Source organism: Muscardinus avellanarius, assembly GCF_963383645.1.
Source record: "Muscardinus avellanarius genome assembly, chromosome: 11".
Lineage (NCBI taxonomy): Eukaryota > Metazoa > Chordata > Mammalia > Rodentia > Gliridae > Muscardinus > Muscardinus avellanarius.
Genome location: NC_137797.1, coordinates 20,708,612 through 20,722,636, shown reverse-complemented (window position 1 = coordinate 20,722,636; position 14,025 = coordinate 20,708,612). Strand labels below are relative to the sequence as shown.

At 35.1% G+C, this 14,025-nt stretch overlaps 2 protein-coding genes across 25 annotated transcripts in view; one reads left to right on the top strand and one right to left on the bottom strand.

The window, feature by feature from the left end:
• Positions 1-10,609, top strand: part of PARPBP (PARP1 binding protein) — a gene marked incomplete at both ends in the record, with an annotated part of 51,801 nt that extends 41,192 nt beyond the window's left edge. For 9 of the 24 annotated variants that reach the window (XM_080706537.1, XM_080706534.1, XM_080706553.1 and 6 more), the window contains 4 exons: positions 2,093-2,271; positions 2,635-2,716; positions 9,438-9,573; positions 10,275-10,609. In XM_080706537.1, coding sequence (XP_080562663.1) covers positions 2,093-2,271; positions 2,635-2,716; positions 9,438-9,573; positions 10,275-10,609 — 732 coding nt within the window. The remainder of the gene's footprint in view (positions 1-2,092; positions 2,272-2,634; positions 2,717-9,437; positions 9,574-10,274) is intronic. The other 15 variants (XM_080706548.1, XM_080706546.1, XM_080706547.1 and 12 more) reach the window with 4 other exon arrangements.
• A 370-nt stretch (positions 10,610-10,979) lies between these two features.
• On the bottom strand, positions 10,980-12,285 carry PMCH (pro-melanin concentrating hormone; the record flags this gene model as incomplete). The annotated part of the gene is made up of 3 exons (XM_080706237.1): positions 10,980-11,029; positions 11,497-11,695; positions 12,037-12,285. The coding sequence occupies 3 exons, from the start codon at positions 12,283-12,285 to the stop codon at positions 10,980-10,982; spliced, it is 498 nt and encodes a 165-aa protein (XP_080562363.1).
• Between the last annotated feature and the right edge of the window lie 1,740 nt (positions 12,286-14,025).

The following is a 14,025-nucleotide window of genomic DNA, read 5'->3' as shown; positions in this document are numbered from 1 at the left end:
ATAATGTTCTCCAGTTCCATCCATTTTACTACAAATGGTTATCATTCTATACTAACAAAAATACCCTTAGCATGTACATTAACAATTTATATTTAAAAAACACAGCCAGGCCTGGTGGTGCATGCTTGTAATCCCAGAATTTGGGAGGCTGAGACAGGGGGATCACAGTTTGAGAACAGCCTCAGTTACTTAGTGAGGGCCGTTGCAACTCAACGAGACCCTGTTTCAAAATGAATAAAAATAGGACTGGGGGTGTAGCTTGGAGGTAGAATGCCCCTAAGTTCCATCCCCAGTACCACACAAAACCAAACCAAACCAAAGACATAAACAAAAAAACTCGCTGGGTGCTCTGGGTGTGGTGGCACATGCTTGTAACCCCAGCATTCGGGAGACAGAGATGAGAGGATCGCGGTTCTCGGACAGCCTCAGTTACTACTTAGTGAGGCCCTTAGCAACTCAGTGAGGCCCTGTTTCAAACATAAAAATGGACTAAAAAATAGGGCTGGGAATGTAGCTCAGAGGAAGAATGCCCCTGGGTTCCATCCCCTGTGCTACAAAAGAAAGAAAGAAAAAAAGAAAGAAAGAAAGAAAGAAAGAAAGAAAGAAAGAAAGAAAGAAAGAAAGAACAAACCATACTTCTGTTTGAAGTTTTTCTACATGTATAGATATTCAATCTTTATTATGTAGGTAATCAAATATATAATAGGTCCTAACCTGTGGTATTATAGGACAAATCAACTGCTGTGTCTTGAGTTCCAGATCAGAATTTTGAAGTATGTATTATAATCAATTTATTGCATTTTTCAATTAACAAAAGTCCCTTTTTATTGGCTGTCATTATGACAGCCAATGTATGAAGAAAGACTTTTACCTACTTTTTATTAGTTATCCATTCATTTATTTATTCATTCATAGTCCTTGGCAGCCATTTTTAGGTATTTTTCTATAACAGTGCATGTTTTTAGATTTACTTGAAAGCATGGCATGGGGGATTTTCTGCATATTACTCCATTTATTTCACGTATGTTAACATTTCCAGTGACCAGCTTGGCTCAAGAGTAATAACCAGGTTATTAACGGTAAATCTCAGATAATTAAGAACACCAGTTTCTCCCATTTTATAGCAGAAGACATAAAGATATAAATGACCGGTTCATCTCTAACTAGTCTTTTTATTTGTGGCCCTGTTTCCAGCTTCTTACCCTGAAATTCTTACATTGAAATATAGTTTACACATTGCCGTAGGTTTTCCCGAAATCTACATAGGCTTATTATACTTATTGCTTTATAAAGGAAGAGATTTTACCTTTGTGACAGACTGGCATGCCTTCTTTCCATGGTATACAAAGCTTGTCCAGGCTCATCTTGACTCCGTCTTCCTTTGCCTAGTGCCCCGGCCATGCCTGGCTAGCTGGTCTCTAAGGTGCTGTGTTCACTCCCTCCTGTGTGTCTCCTCTTGACACCGTCCTCCACTCCCGGTACACAGATCACTCCCTTTTCTCTGCTCCCATCGCACGGTGTCATTCTGTAATGAAGTCTTTTGGTTACTTATTTATCTTATCAAGGAGACCCACAATCATGGGTTCTTTAAAGACAGTGCTTTTCACCTTTGTAGATTTAGATTCCAACAGTGCTTGGGACATAGAATCTACTTATCGGTGAATGAATGAATGTCAACTAGTGTTTTACTTTTGCATTTGATTAGACCTTAACAACTACCTGGAGTTAGTATCTAGATGCCACAGTCTTCTCCCCTTTTAGTATAAGAGCGAATATACACAGAGAGGTTAAGTTATGGGGCTGAAGGTATAGAGCTAGATAGTCATTAGATTCTTCTGACTCAAATTTGAATGCTATTTTGACCAGAGCTTAATGTCTTCCTTTGATGACGCTTTTTTGTGTATCTGATAATTGATGATTCATTTTATCATGTATCAAAGGAATAATGTCCTTAAACCACTTCTTATAGCTGATTTTTTTGTTACTTCAACAACTGAGGAAGGAGAATAGTGGCACATGAAATCGAAGAGTGAGGCTGATTAACTCAGCTGGGGTGATTATTACATTTACTTGAAATTACTTTTTGTTCTAGCCAAAATCTTTTGCCATAAACCATGACACCGCGTACTGTGGCAGAGACACTGTAAAAACTTTACTGGTTCTTTTGGATGAAGAAACAGCCAGTGCTCCTACCAGAAACAAAGCAGAGCTTTTATATAGTGATGAAAACACAATTCATCATACTGGAACATCAATTCTTACTCTTTTTACGTAAGTAATATGGAAGTTATGTGTGTATAAATATTAACTTGAGAGAAAAAATTTAAAACATCCGTTGGTTATTAAAGGAATATATGCTGATGATAGGAAAGTAGAAATTATAGACAAGTATGAAGAAAGAAAACAAAGGTGATTGAACATATAAATGGAAAGGCAAGAATGGCCAAACAGGGGTTCTCAAGCCCTTTTATTAGGACACTAATCCCATTCGTAAGAGCAGGATACTCATTACCTAATCATTTCAGTCCCACTTCTTAATACTGTTACATTGGGATTAAGTGTCAACATGATTTCTGGAAGGACACAAACATTTAAATCATGACGGTAAGTGTTCAATTTTGTTTTTTTACACAGATCTCCCACACAAGCGACTAATTCTTCAATGAAACCTCTAATAGAACGCATCCATGCATCCATGCAAGAGAAAAAAGCTAAGGTACGATGTAATGTACTCATGAAAATGATAAACATTGTTTTTAGAAGAAAGAAATATATAAAGTTGAGATTGGATATAATAAATCTACATTGCATATAATACAATAGGACTGAAATGGAAAATGATGAAGAAAGTTTTTTTTTGTACAGTCTTGACTTATCTTTTCTCATTATTTAATCCACTGGAAAATAAATAAACAGTTGCTGTTGTGAATGTTGAATAAGTATGTTGAATGCTTGATAGGGGAAGGGTAAGATAATTAATGTATGGCCTTCTCATTTACATTTCTGATATCTCAATGGAATCTTGAAAGACAGCGTATATTAGCTTTCCATCACCATAACAGATATTTGGAATTATCAACTTATAAAGAAAAAAAAGATTCATTTTGGCTCACAATTTCAGAAGTTTTAGTACACAGTTGGTTGTCCCTGTCGCTTGTGGGCCTGTGGTGGGGATACTAGATGGCAAATGCAGGGATCCTATGGTGAAGCAAAACTGCTCACCTATGGCCTAGTGAGGGGGAGCGAGAGGAAGAGGAAAGGGCTAGGGCCCCCCCCGTTCCCTTCAAGGTCATACCCCCAGTCATCTGAAGCCTGCCCAGTAGGCCCTATCTCTTAAAGTTTCTACTACTTCTAGATAGACAGTGCCAAACTGAGTACTCCGCCTGGAACACACAGGCCTTTGGAGGACATTTTAGATCTAAACTATACCACTATATAATTGAAAATTGGTCTATCTGAAGACATACTGGTAGAATATAATTAATCGTAGAGTATGATGGGAGAACATTTTACATTGTTCTCAACTAAAGCAGTTCTTTGTATTTTTATTTGTTTTCTTTTTCTTTTTTTGTATTGGAGATTGAACCCAGGGCATTTGACCCATGAGCTACATGTACAGCCCTTTTTATTTTTTATCTGTGAAATAGGGTCTAAGTTGCTAAGGATCTCACTAAGTTTCTGAGGCTGGCCTTGAACCTGCTATCTTTCTGTCTCATGGTATGTTAGAGAGTTGTCAGGAAGAGGATAAGGAGAGCTCTCCTGACAAGTGTTCCGACTTAAGTAGGATGATTATTAAATAGATGTCTCCTTGAGAAGGTGACATGAAGCAAAGACTTCAAGGGAGGGAGCAGCATCATTTATTAAAATGAAAAAGGAATATTTGTATGAAACTGAACTAAAATTGAATTTGTTTGGGTTGAAGTAATAGGGTGAGATTTATTGAGCACCTACTAAGTGTCAGGAATGTATGCTGGACACTTTTTATTCCTCATCCCAACTAATCCTTGCTCAAATCTGGAAGGCACTTTCTAGACCATACTACTAGTAATGACAAAACAGGCAGAGGTTAACATTCAGGTGTCAGACCTCAAACTTTATGCTATCTCCTAAGGATAAATGAAGGCATAGTAATTGTAATGAGGACTCATAAAATGAGTCAAAAAATTCCTTTTCTGTTATTTAGCCAAACAAATGAAATTTCTCTGATAAAGGATTACTTGAATTCATATTCCATTAAAGGTTCCAAATCTCTATTCTTTTGAAAATGTGATTTTTTAAAAGTAAAAAAATTAGAATATTTATATTTAGTTATAATGGGTAATATTAATAAAATAGTTTTCTTTTTCCAGCTTCTTAGTATATTTATTGGTATAGTGGATGCGTAGGATTTTCTTAATAACACAGCTAGCTCACAGTGTTTATGACTTTTCAATATTTTGACTCATTCATCTTAATTTAACTGGAGTCAGGCTTTCCTATGTGAAGTACTATTTTCCTCAAACTGGGAACATACAAATAATTTCAATTTAAAAAAGAGCTTGTGGCAAAAAAGACTTTTCTAATTCTTGGCAAGTTTGAAGTTCATTGCAATTTTACTGTGGACAGAAATCTGTCCAAAGGGGGGAAATTACTCTACAAAGGAAAACGTTCAATCCATTTCTCTCATGTGACCAGAACTTAAAGTGATTTCAGCAGCCACGTATGAATCTGGACAGTATTCTTAGTTGTTTAGTACTTCAAAAGCACTTTCAAGAGGGAATTGTTTTGCTTGTTTGTGATTCCAAATCAAATACACAGAGAGATTTGGAAGATTTGCCACAGGAAGTAATCTCAGTTCTATGCAGCCACTAATCTTTTGCAGAAAAAAAAAAAAATACAACTTTTATGAACAAAGGAAAAGCAATCTCTTTTTAAGTTGTAAATAGAAGCCAATGTAGCAAAATGCAGACACTGATTATAAGTTTATTCTCTTTTTTGGAGCTGCATTCCTGGAATCATTTTAGAATTGGCCTGGTCCTGAAAGATTTAATTCAATGGATCTTAATGTATAGAAATGCCTACTTAATATAGGCTCTTAGAATATCTAGTGTCTACATTAGGGCCTCAGAGTTTATATAATCTGTTCTTATCTTTTACTTCATATAATTCTGACAGTTCTGTGAGGCAAGTGCTATTTCACGTATGAACAATGAGCATAGGAAAGGTGTAATGGCATATCCAAGATTATCTGGCCAATAAGTAATAGGTGCAATATTAGAAGCTGGGCTTTTTTTTTTTTTTTTTTACTGCAGATCTGTTGTTTTTCTCATTTTTCTCCCTGTGCCGCTTTTGCTAGCTGGACGTAAAACTTTTGGCCTTAGTCAAGTTCATGATCAAGTAAAATCTCCAGGTCTTTTTTGTATGTTGTTTTTAAGTCAGGTTTTCTTTATCCTGTGCATCTGTAATTGATATTTTTGAACCTAAATATAGGACTCTGTTTATCCCCATCCATTTTCATCTTATTATTTTCTACTTATGCTTCTAGCCTTCTGAAATCTTTTCAGTCTTGATTCTGTTATCCAATTTATTTGTTATTCCTTCCAGCTGTGTGTCAACAGCAAAATTTATAAATAGAATGCCTTTGTGATTGTAAAAGCCATTCTAGTTATCTCTTTTGTATACTGTGTGCTTGATACATAACTGGAACTTAATTAGAAGCCTTCTAGTTATCTCTTTTGTATACTTTGTGCCTGTCACATAGTTGGAACTTAATAAGTAGTAATTGATTAAAAAAGATTTATTTTTTGCACAGGGCAAAGTAAACCTATATATAGTATTTTATACAAAAGAAAAGCCCCTCAAAATAACTGCCTATAGTTATTTCTTTCAGACATAACTATTCCAGTATCACAATTGAACTATTTTGTTTATCTCTAATATTTTGATATGTTCATACTTACTATTTATGGTTCATCATTTTCTTTCTCATTTGAACCTGTTCTCAGTACTTTCAGACTCCATTGCCTGATAACTCCAGCTTCCTAAAATTGTCCTTTGGTTACCAAAGGGTCTAGAATTTCTCAATAGGGGGCCTGAAAAGAGGAAATCAAACTGTAAAGAGAGCTGTGGTACCTGTGTTGTAACTGTGTACATGGCAAATGAAGGTTTTATTTAGGTTATATATTAAAAATTAATAAAATAACAAATCTTATAATGCTCTTATTAACTCATAAGCAATAAGTTTAAAATTCTCTATAAGCAATATCTGGTAAAATGGAAGAAATGTGTGAAAAGATAATGTCAGTGTTTGGTACTGAGTTTTCAAAGGGAAACAAACGTTTCTGGATAATGTTACTATATCAATTATTTATTTACTTATGTATGTATGTATTGATACTGGGGATTGAACCCAGAGATTCTGTACCTCCAAAATATATTTGTAGCCCTTTTTATTTTCAAACAGGGTCATGTTAAGTTTCTGAGGATCTGGCCAAATTGCTGAGGCTGGTCTCCAAACTATGATCCAGCTTCCCAGGTACTGGGATGACAGACGTGTGCCACCATGCCCAACTAGAGTTTATTTTGTTAATAAAAATTTTAATAGCTTTATAAATTGCTTACTTTTGCACTTATTGGATTAAGTCTAGGAAGAGCTACCTAAAACTTTTAATTATAAGAAAACTTTTGTTGGAAAATACATAATAGGAGTTACATTCTTGGGGATTCATAGATGTTTAGTGGGTTATAATCCCATTCATTATTAGCAAACCACTCTGTTTTGCTTTTTTAAAAAATTAGTTTTTTGATCCTGTATATTTTTAATTTTTTTCAGTTTTATGCATTTTTATGCCAAGTGGAAGATTACAACAAATTCCAATTATCAAATGCTTCATTGAAGCACATGAAACATAATTTTTAATGACCTGAGAAATTGAGGCTCTCACATACCCCATTAAACAGAAAGATGGAAAATCTTATTCTAACAAATTTACTTTTATGAGATCATTTAAATGTACAGGAGATTTCTAATTTCTTCTACATCATAGTCAATGGATTTCTTTTCTTTTTTCTTTTCTTTTTGCAGTACTGGGAATGGAACCCAGGGGCATTCTACCTCTGAGCTATGCCTCTAGCCCTATTTTTAATTCCTTATTTTGAAACAGGGTCTCACTAAGTTGCAGAGCACTTCACTAAGTATAGCTGAGGCTGGCCGTGAGTCTGTGATCCTCCTGTCTCAGCCTTCTAAGTACTGGGATTACAGGTGTGTACCACCACGCTCACCCATAGTCAATGGAGAATTCATTGCCACTATTTTCGCAAACATCTGAGTGGATTAATGTGCTTATTCATTTGATTATAAAACATATTCAATTACTGAATATAATATATAATACCAAGTATATAACATGTAACATATATATTATTTTTAAACCAATAAATACTGTAATATTAAGCATAATGTAGTTAGACTTTGAAGTATCTATAGGATTTGAAGTGACTCTAGTTATTTTGAGATATTTTCTTATTGTAACTATATAGTTACAGAGCAGCTCTAAGTGTTGAAATTTGTATTATAAAGCTGGGTATATTATAAAGCTGGGGTTATAACCCACAAACATGCCTGAGATCTCAGTCTTTGGGAGGCTGAGACAGGAAGATTACAGTTTTGTAGCTAGCCTCAGCTACTTAGTGAGACCAGGTTTCAAAATAAAGAATAAAAAAAGGAGGGCTGGAGGTATAGCTAGGAGATAGAATGGCCCTGGGTTCAATTCCCAGTACCTAAAGAAGAAGGAGGAGGAGGAGGAGGAGGAGGAGGAGGAGGAGGAGGAGGAGGAGGAGGAGGAGGAGGAGGAGGAGGAGGAGGAAGGGAGGAGGAATTTATATACACAGGCTATTTTGTTCTGAAATTAAATCTTACAACAGCTCAGTAGTTTTCTGTTTATAAAAGTTATTCCCAAAACCACTTTTTGCCGTAATTTTTCATTCTTAGAATTCAGTTCTTACTTTAAAGGTTAATTTTAACATTACCTATCAGATATTCTCTTATTTTTTATAAAAGCTAGGCCCTTCTATGTTTGAAATAAATGTAAAGCTATATTTTAAATTTTTGATCATTAAGATAATTGGCCAAATCTTTCTAGAATGATATACTTGCATTATCTTTCTTGCTTTCCTAAATATGGACATTTTAATAAAGAAATAATGCCTTTCTAATAGCATTTATTTCCTCTTGTTACTTAATTCTTTGCTAGTATGTATGTGTATATGCATATATGTATGTATGTATATATTTATTGTGGAACTGGGGATTAAACCTCTGAGTCACACCCCCAGTTCTATTGTTATTTATTTATTTAGAAACAGAGTCTCACTAAATTGCTGAAGACCTTGTGAAGTTGCAAGGTTGGGTACGAACCTGCTATCTCTCTAGATCCTCCAAGCACTGGGATTAGAGCTCTCTGCTAGTTTTCTGTTTCTCTTTCATTTGATCTCTCTTTGTTTCATTTGACCTCTCTTATTTCTCTTTTTCCTTTAAGCCTTTTTCCCTCCTACAATTTTTTGAATTCCATATGCTGCTTTTTTCCAAAGTGTTTTGTCGTTTGTATATTTCTGAGGATGAAGAACTTGTATTCTTCTATGATTCTGTATATCAGTGAATTATTTTCACTTAAAACAAAATTCATTTTCCAAAACAGCCCAGGCACAGAAGTTTGTAACTAAAGCCCATGAAGAGTCTGAAATTGGTTTTTTATAACTGTTACACAAATATCAGAAATATACATGAAGCTGGGCCGGGCGTGGTGGCGCACGCTTGTTATCCCAGCATTCGGGAGGCTGAGACTGGAGGATCACGGTTCGCGGACAGCCTCAGCTACTTAGTGAAGCCCTCTGCAACTTAGTGAGACCCAGTTTCAATATAAAGAATAAAAAATAGGGCGGGGAGTACAGTTCGGAGGTCAAATGCCCCTGGGTTCCATCCCCAGACCTGCAAAAAAAAAAAAAAAAGAAAAAAAGAAAGAAATATACATGAAGCTAATATTGCTGAAAAGAACAAAAGTGCTAGCCATAGCAAAGAGTAAGTTTGCAAACTAGGAAATATGAAAGGTTAAAACATTTCCAATGAATAACAGTTTGTAAGGGAAATTTTTATATATTGATTACTATATAGTGTGGATCTATCTAGATAAAAAAATTTAATGTATAAGCTGGGCATGGTGGCACTTGCTTATAATCCCAGTACTTGGGAGGCTAAGACGGTAGGATCCCAGGTTCTCAGCCAGCCTAAGCTATCTAATGAGGCTCTCTGAAACTTAGTGAGACCCTGTTTCAAAATAAAGAATAAAAAATAGGGCTGGGGGTATACTCAGAGGTAGAATGCTCCTGGGTTCAATCTCCAGTACTGCCCCCAGCACCCCAAATAAAACATTTTAATTGCATATCTTCTTTTTTGTTACCAGATGAAGCAAACCTTAATTAGATCACAGTTTGCGTGTACTTACAAAGATGACTGCATGATGAGCAAGGATAAATGGAGGAATATTAATTCAACATCACAGCCTTTGGGTGTTCTTCACATGGAAAATGGCCTTCCTGGTAAGTGATCTTATTTTACCAATTAAATAACACTTTAAAAAATGATGGTACTTTATATCTTAAGGAAAATGATTTTTATTTTTTTTAATGTACTTTTACTGGTGCCTTATCATCATACACTATAATGAAGTTCAGTATGGTAGGAACGTACGTACCTACGCACGGCACTTAGTGAGCCCCCACCACTCCACTCTTCCTCCTCCCCTTCCCCGTACGTGGTATTGAGATCGGTGCTAGTAATTGGGTGTGCGCATAACGCCATGTGAACATTTCCCTCAGCAGGCCTCTCCCTTTCCTCTGACCCTCCTAGACCTTTTCAGCCCCTTCACTGGGGCTTATTTTTTATGGGGAGCCTCAATACTTTAATTCTATGAAATGTAAAGGCTTATATTTTTAAGGGTTTTATTTAAGAAATGATAAGTACAAATTTATGGATAGCAGTAGGGCACAGTTTGATCAAACTAAATGGATTTAAGAAATACCTTATAGCATTGGCTTAAGTATTAAAATAAGATATTCAAATAAATATTGGTAGGGGTAAGAGGTGGTATGGTAAAGTGGAAACTAGTTTTAACTGATTAGCATTATTTTATTATAAATTTTGAATATTCTTAGCCATTTAACGTTTATTTTTAAATTGCTGCAGATAATAATACTAAACATTATATGATGGCTCTCTTCTTTTTCATCTTTCATAACAGAGGGCGTAAATTCATCTGCTGGAATGTCAACAATTGGAACAAGTTCTGGAAATGTTCATTTGGGCAGAAGTAAAAACGTGTCGAGAAAACCAAGTAATCAGACAGGAAATGAGAGCTCGAAAAGGAAGCAGGTGGATTTGGATGGTGAAAATGTTCTCTTTGAAAATGGAAACGAAGCCCCTCAATGTGAAAATGTTAAGAGACCTAAAACATCAAACAGTTCATGGAATAAATCGGACGGCAAACTAGCCAGAATAGCAAAAGGCAGTAAGAGTCACCCCAAGGATAAGTTGATTACTGGCCAGACAAAGTTAACTCAGTTTTTTAGACTATGATTTTTTTTCCTTTTATGTGCTTAAGATTTATGTATCTATAAAACTGCTCACCAAAGTTATATTTTTTTTAACAAGATCAAGGTGTAAATTATGAGGGCTTATTACTTTGCTCTGTAGTAAATGCAAGGTTTGTATGTTAATGAGCATTGTTCAAAAATACCACCAAGTCATAATTATGCTGAATTTTCACAAACTTTAATGTACAGAAAAAGCATATTATTTAGGTTACTGGCACATCTTAACACTACTTTCTCTTAAAACAGACATTTAAAATAATACACAAGTTTACAACAACATTAAGGATTTTCCTCCCCACTGGCAATTAAATGATTTTGCTTTCTTCTGAAAAGATGATGTGGACCAACAGGTTTCAGACTTGCCAACAGGGTCGGTAGACTCTTCCCAGCATGCACCTGAGCACTGAAGGAAAAATAGTTTAAATTACTTAAATGACTATAATGATCACACAAAAGTAAGAAAAAGAGAACCAGATCCGTTATAACTTAATTCTGAGGAAACCAAAATTATAACTAGATGCTTTTTAACCCCACATTTTGTCAGGGTCACTTGATATCAACTGAAATTGAACCCCGGTCCTTTTTGATTTTTGTTATGACTATATGCAAATTCAACTAAACTTAGAGCTCTTTATATAGTATTAAGACATAAGAATTAATTTTAAAAAATTTTTATTGGTGCATTATAGTCATACATCTTAATGGAATAAAAGACTTGTGGAGACATACATGCACAAATCACCCAATTAGCCCTCACCCAAACCCCACCCCATTCCCTCCCCATCCCTCCTTCCCATGCTTGGCTTAGTGATTGACTTTGCTGTGTTTGTTTAAGTGCGTCATGTGCTTTAGAGAGTTTAGACTACTCACTGTCAAAATCTCTCCTTCCTATAGGAAATTTAGCTGAGTTTTCTTCATCCCCAATTTCTCTCTTCTCTTGTGTTGATTCAGTATTCTGAACTCCATTCTCAGCTGGAAAAGCTACAGATCCTTTTAGTGCAAGATAAGGCTTGATAGCCAGATTCAGTGGCAGGCCATGATTTACAAAATTATGTTTGGCTCCCGTGTTCTGTAAAGGGCAAGTTGATGTGTGCTTTAGCCGCCTGCTTTGGAATGGAGCTAAAATACAATCGTATAACATACCTATGGATCAATTCAAATATGCTGCACTGTTTTTCATGCTTTGAAAATACCTTAAATGTAAAAAAAGACTTGGATAAAAGGTTTTCTCTCGGATGAGAGAGCCACCTGGTATGTATAAAATGTCATCAGTTATCCTAATGCATTTGACTTCTCGTATATTTCTGCTTACAAAATGAAAGTAACAATTCTGCTTTTCAGAGGAGGATTGATAAAAATAAATCATTTACATTTTTATTGCATTAAAAATCAAGTGACTTTGCCACTTACCTTTGAATTTTTGTTTTCCTCATCATTCATGAAACCGCTCTCATCATTTTTATATTGTTCCAGAGAAGGAGCAACAACTGATCTTTCAGCGGTATCTTCCTTCTGAAAGGCCTTTCCCATCCTAAACGTACCAAATACCATGTCATCGTCCAAGTTTCTTATGGGCTTGGAAGCTGAAAGTAAAATACCCTGAGAAAACAAAGAAAACATTAGCATTAATATGTAGGAAGAGCAACTCATTTTTGCCATCCTTAGCCTGAGGTTTGCATGAAATTAACCAAAGATGTATAAATGAAAACTCTCGCAGTCAACCTGCTTTCTCAATGATTCCCTACCTTTATATATTTTCCAGCTTGAATAGAAAACACTTCAAAGACTTATGCTTTCATCATTTTAGAAATGACTCATCTGATAGAGGCTCACCTTTTGTATGTCTGCTAATACTTACATTGTTTTGGTTTTAGTGGCATATTGTTTATTTTGAGTGTGAATGTTCTCAGAATCTGATTAAGACCCTTAATAGAAGGCTTAGTGTGGGGTAGAATACAGTCTTCTGAAAATGGGTTGTTATTAAGGAAGACGACGGGACGTCGGGCTCTCTCAATATTATTGTTTCCTTCAGTGTATTTTCTGATTAAAATATTAAAACTCAAGTTACTTTACTTGAGGATGATAAGGATAAAAGTTTTATTTCCTCTTAATCCTGATTAAATTGAAATAATCTTCAGAAAGGATTTTCTTTCATAAACACTTGATATAGTCTTTGGTGATTAAAGTACATATATTTGCCAGTGTGAACAAAACGCCATTCATGCTTCATCTAAAACCAACCTGTCAAATATGTTTTATCTCTGTGTTTACAAAAGGATAATACTGACAGCGATTAGTGGCTTTAGCAGTTAATAAACAAGTCCAAGAAAGTATTTATGTGTTCCACAATCATTAATTTTGGTGCTTTATAAGATTTTTAATCATACATTTCAGAGTTAATTTCTAATTTTGATCCCAATGAGTAGGAGAATACATTCTCATGTATGTTTCCTGGTATGTATGTATATGAGTTTTTATAAGGCATATCCTAGATATGGGATTGCTAGGTCCAGGTATTTTTTCCAGAATAGCACTAATCAGTTTATGCTCCCTCCAGAAGGATATGAGAATTCTCACTACTCCACATCTGATGAGCATTTGTATATCCCTAATTCCAAAAAGGTCGAATGTCTTTCCATATGGGTTTGGGCCATTTGTCTCTTAATGCTCAGTGCCTTATTTCTTTGTCCATTCTTCTCTTTTGGAAGCATACTTTTATTGTTGCATGGTAAATATACATCATAATGAGGTCCAGAGTGACAGGAGCATGCATGCACACAGCACTTGGTGTGTTTGTCTCTGCTTCTCACCCCCTTGCCCCCTCCTCCCCACATGTATTAATGAGATTGGTATTGACAACTTTATGAATGGACATAGAATTACTTGAACCGTTTTCTTCTCCTCCTCTCCTCCTCAGATCCCCTTCCACTATTCTACTGTCATCGCTCCTCATTTGTCTGAAGTCCTTTAGTTTCTCAATTTCTCTCTAGCTTCTTCATATGAGAGAAAACATATGACCCTTTACTTTCTGAGACTGGATAATCTCACTTAGCCTAGTGTTCACTAGTTTTTTCCATTTTTCTGCAAAAGATATAATTTTGTTGTTTGGTTTTTCTAATTGATTTATAGAAGTTCTTTAATAATTGATGCTTTGTTGGATGTTTATATTACAAATATTTTTTTCAGTTTTGGGCTCATCTTCGCAACCTCTTTTTAATATCTTTTAGTGAACCAGGTTGCTAAATTTTAACATTAAAATTTTTTTCTTTATGATTAGTAGTTTTTTTTAAAAAAATCGAACTCTGAGATTATTCATGTATTTTCATGTAAACAATTGAATGTTTTAATTTTTACATTTAAATTCTTACTTCATCTCAATTTTTTTTTTGTTCTTAGTTT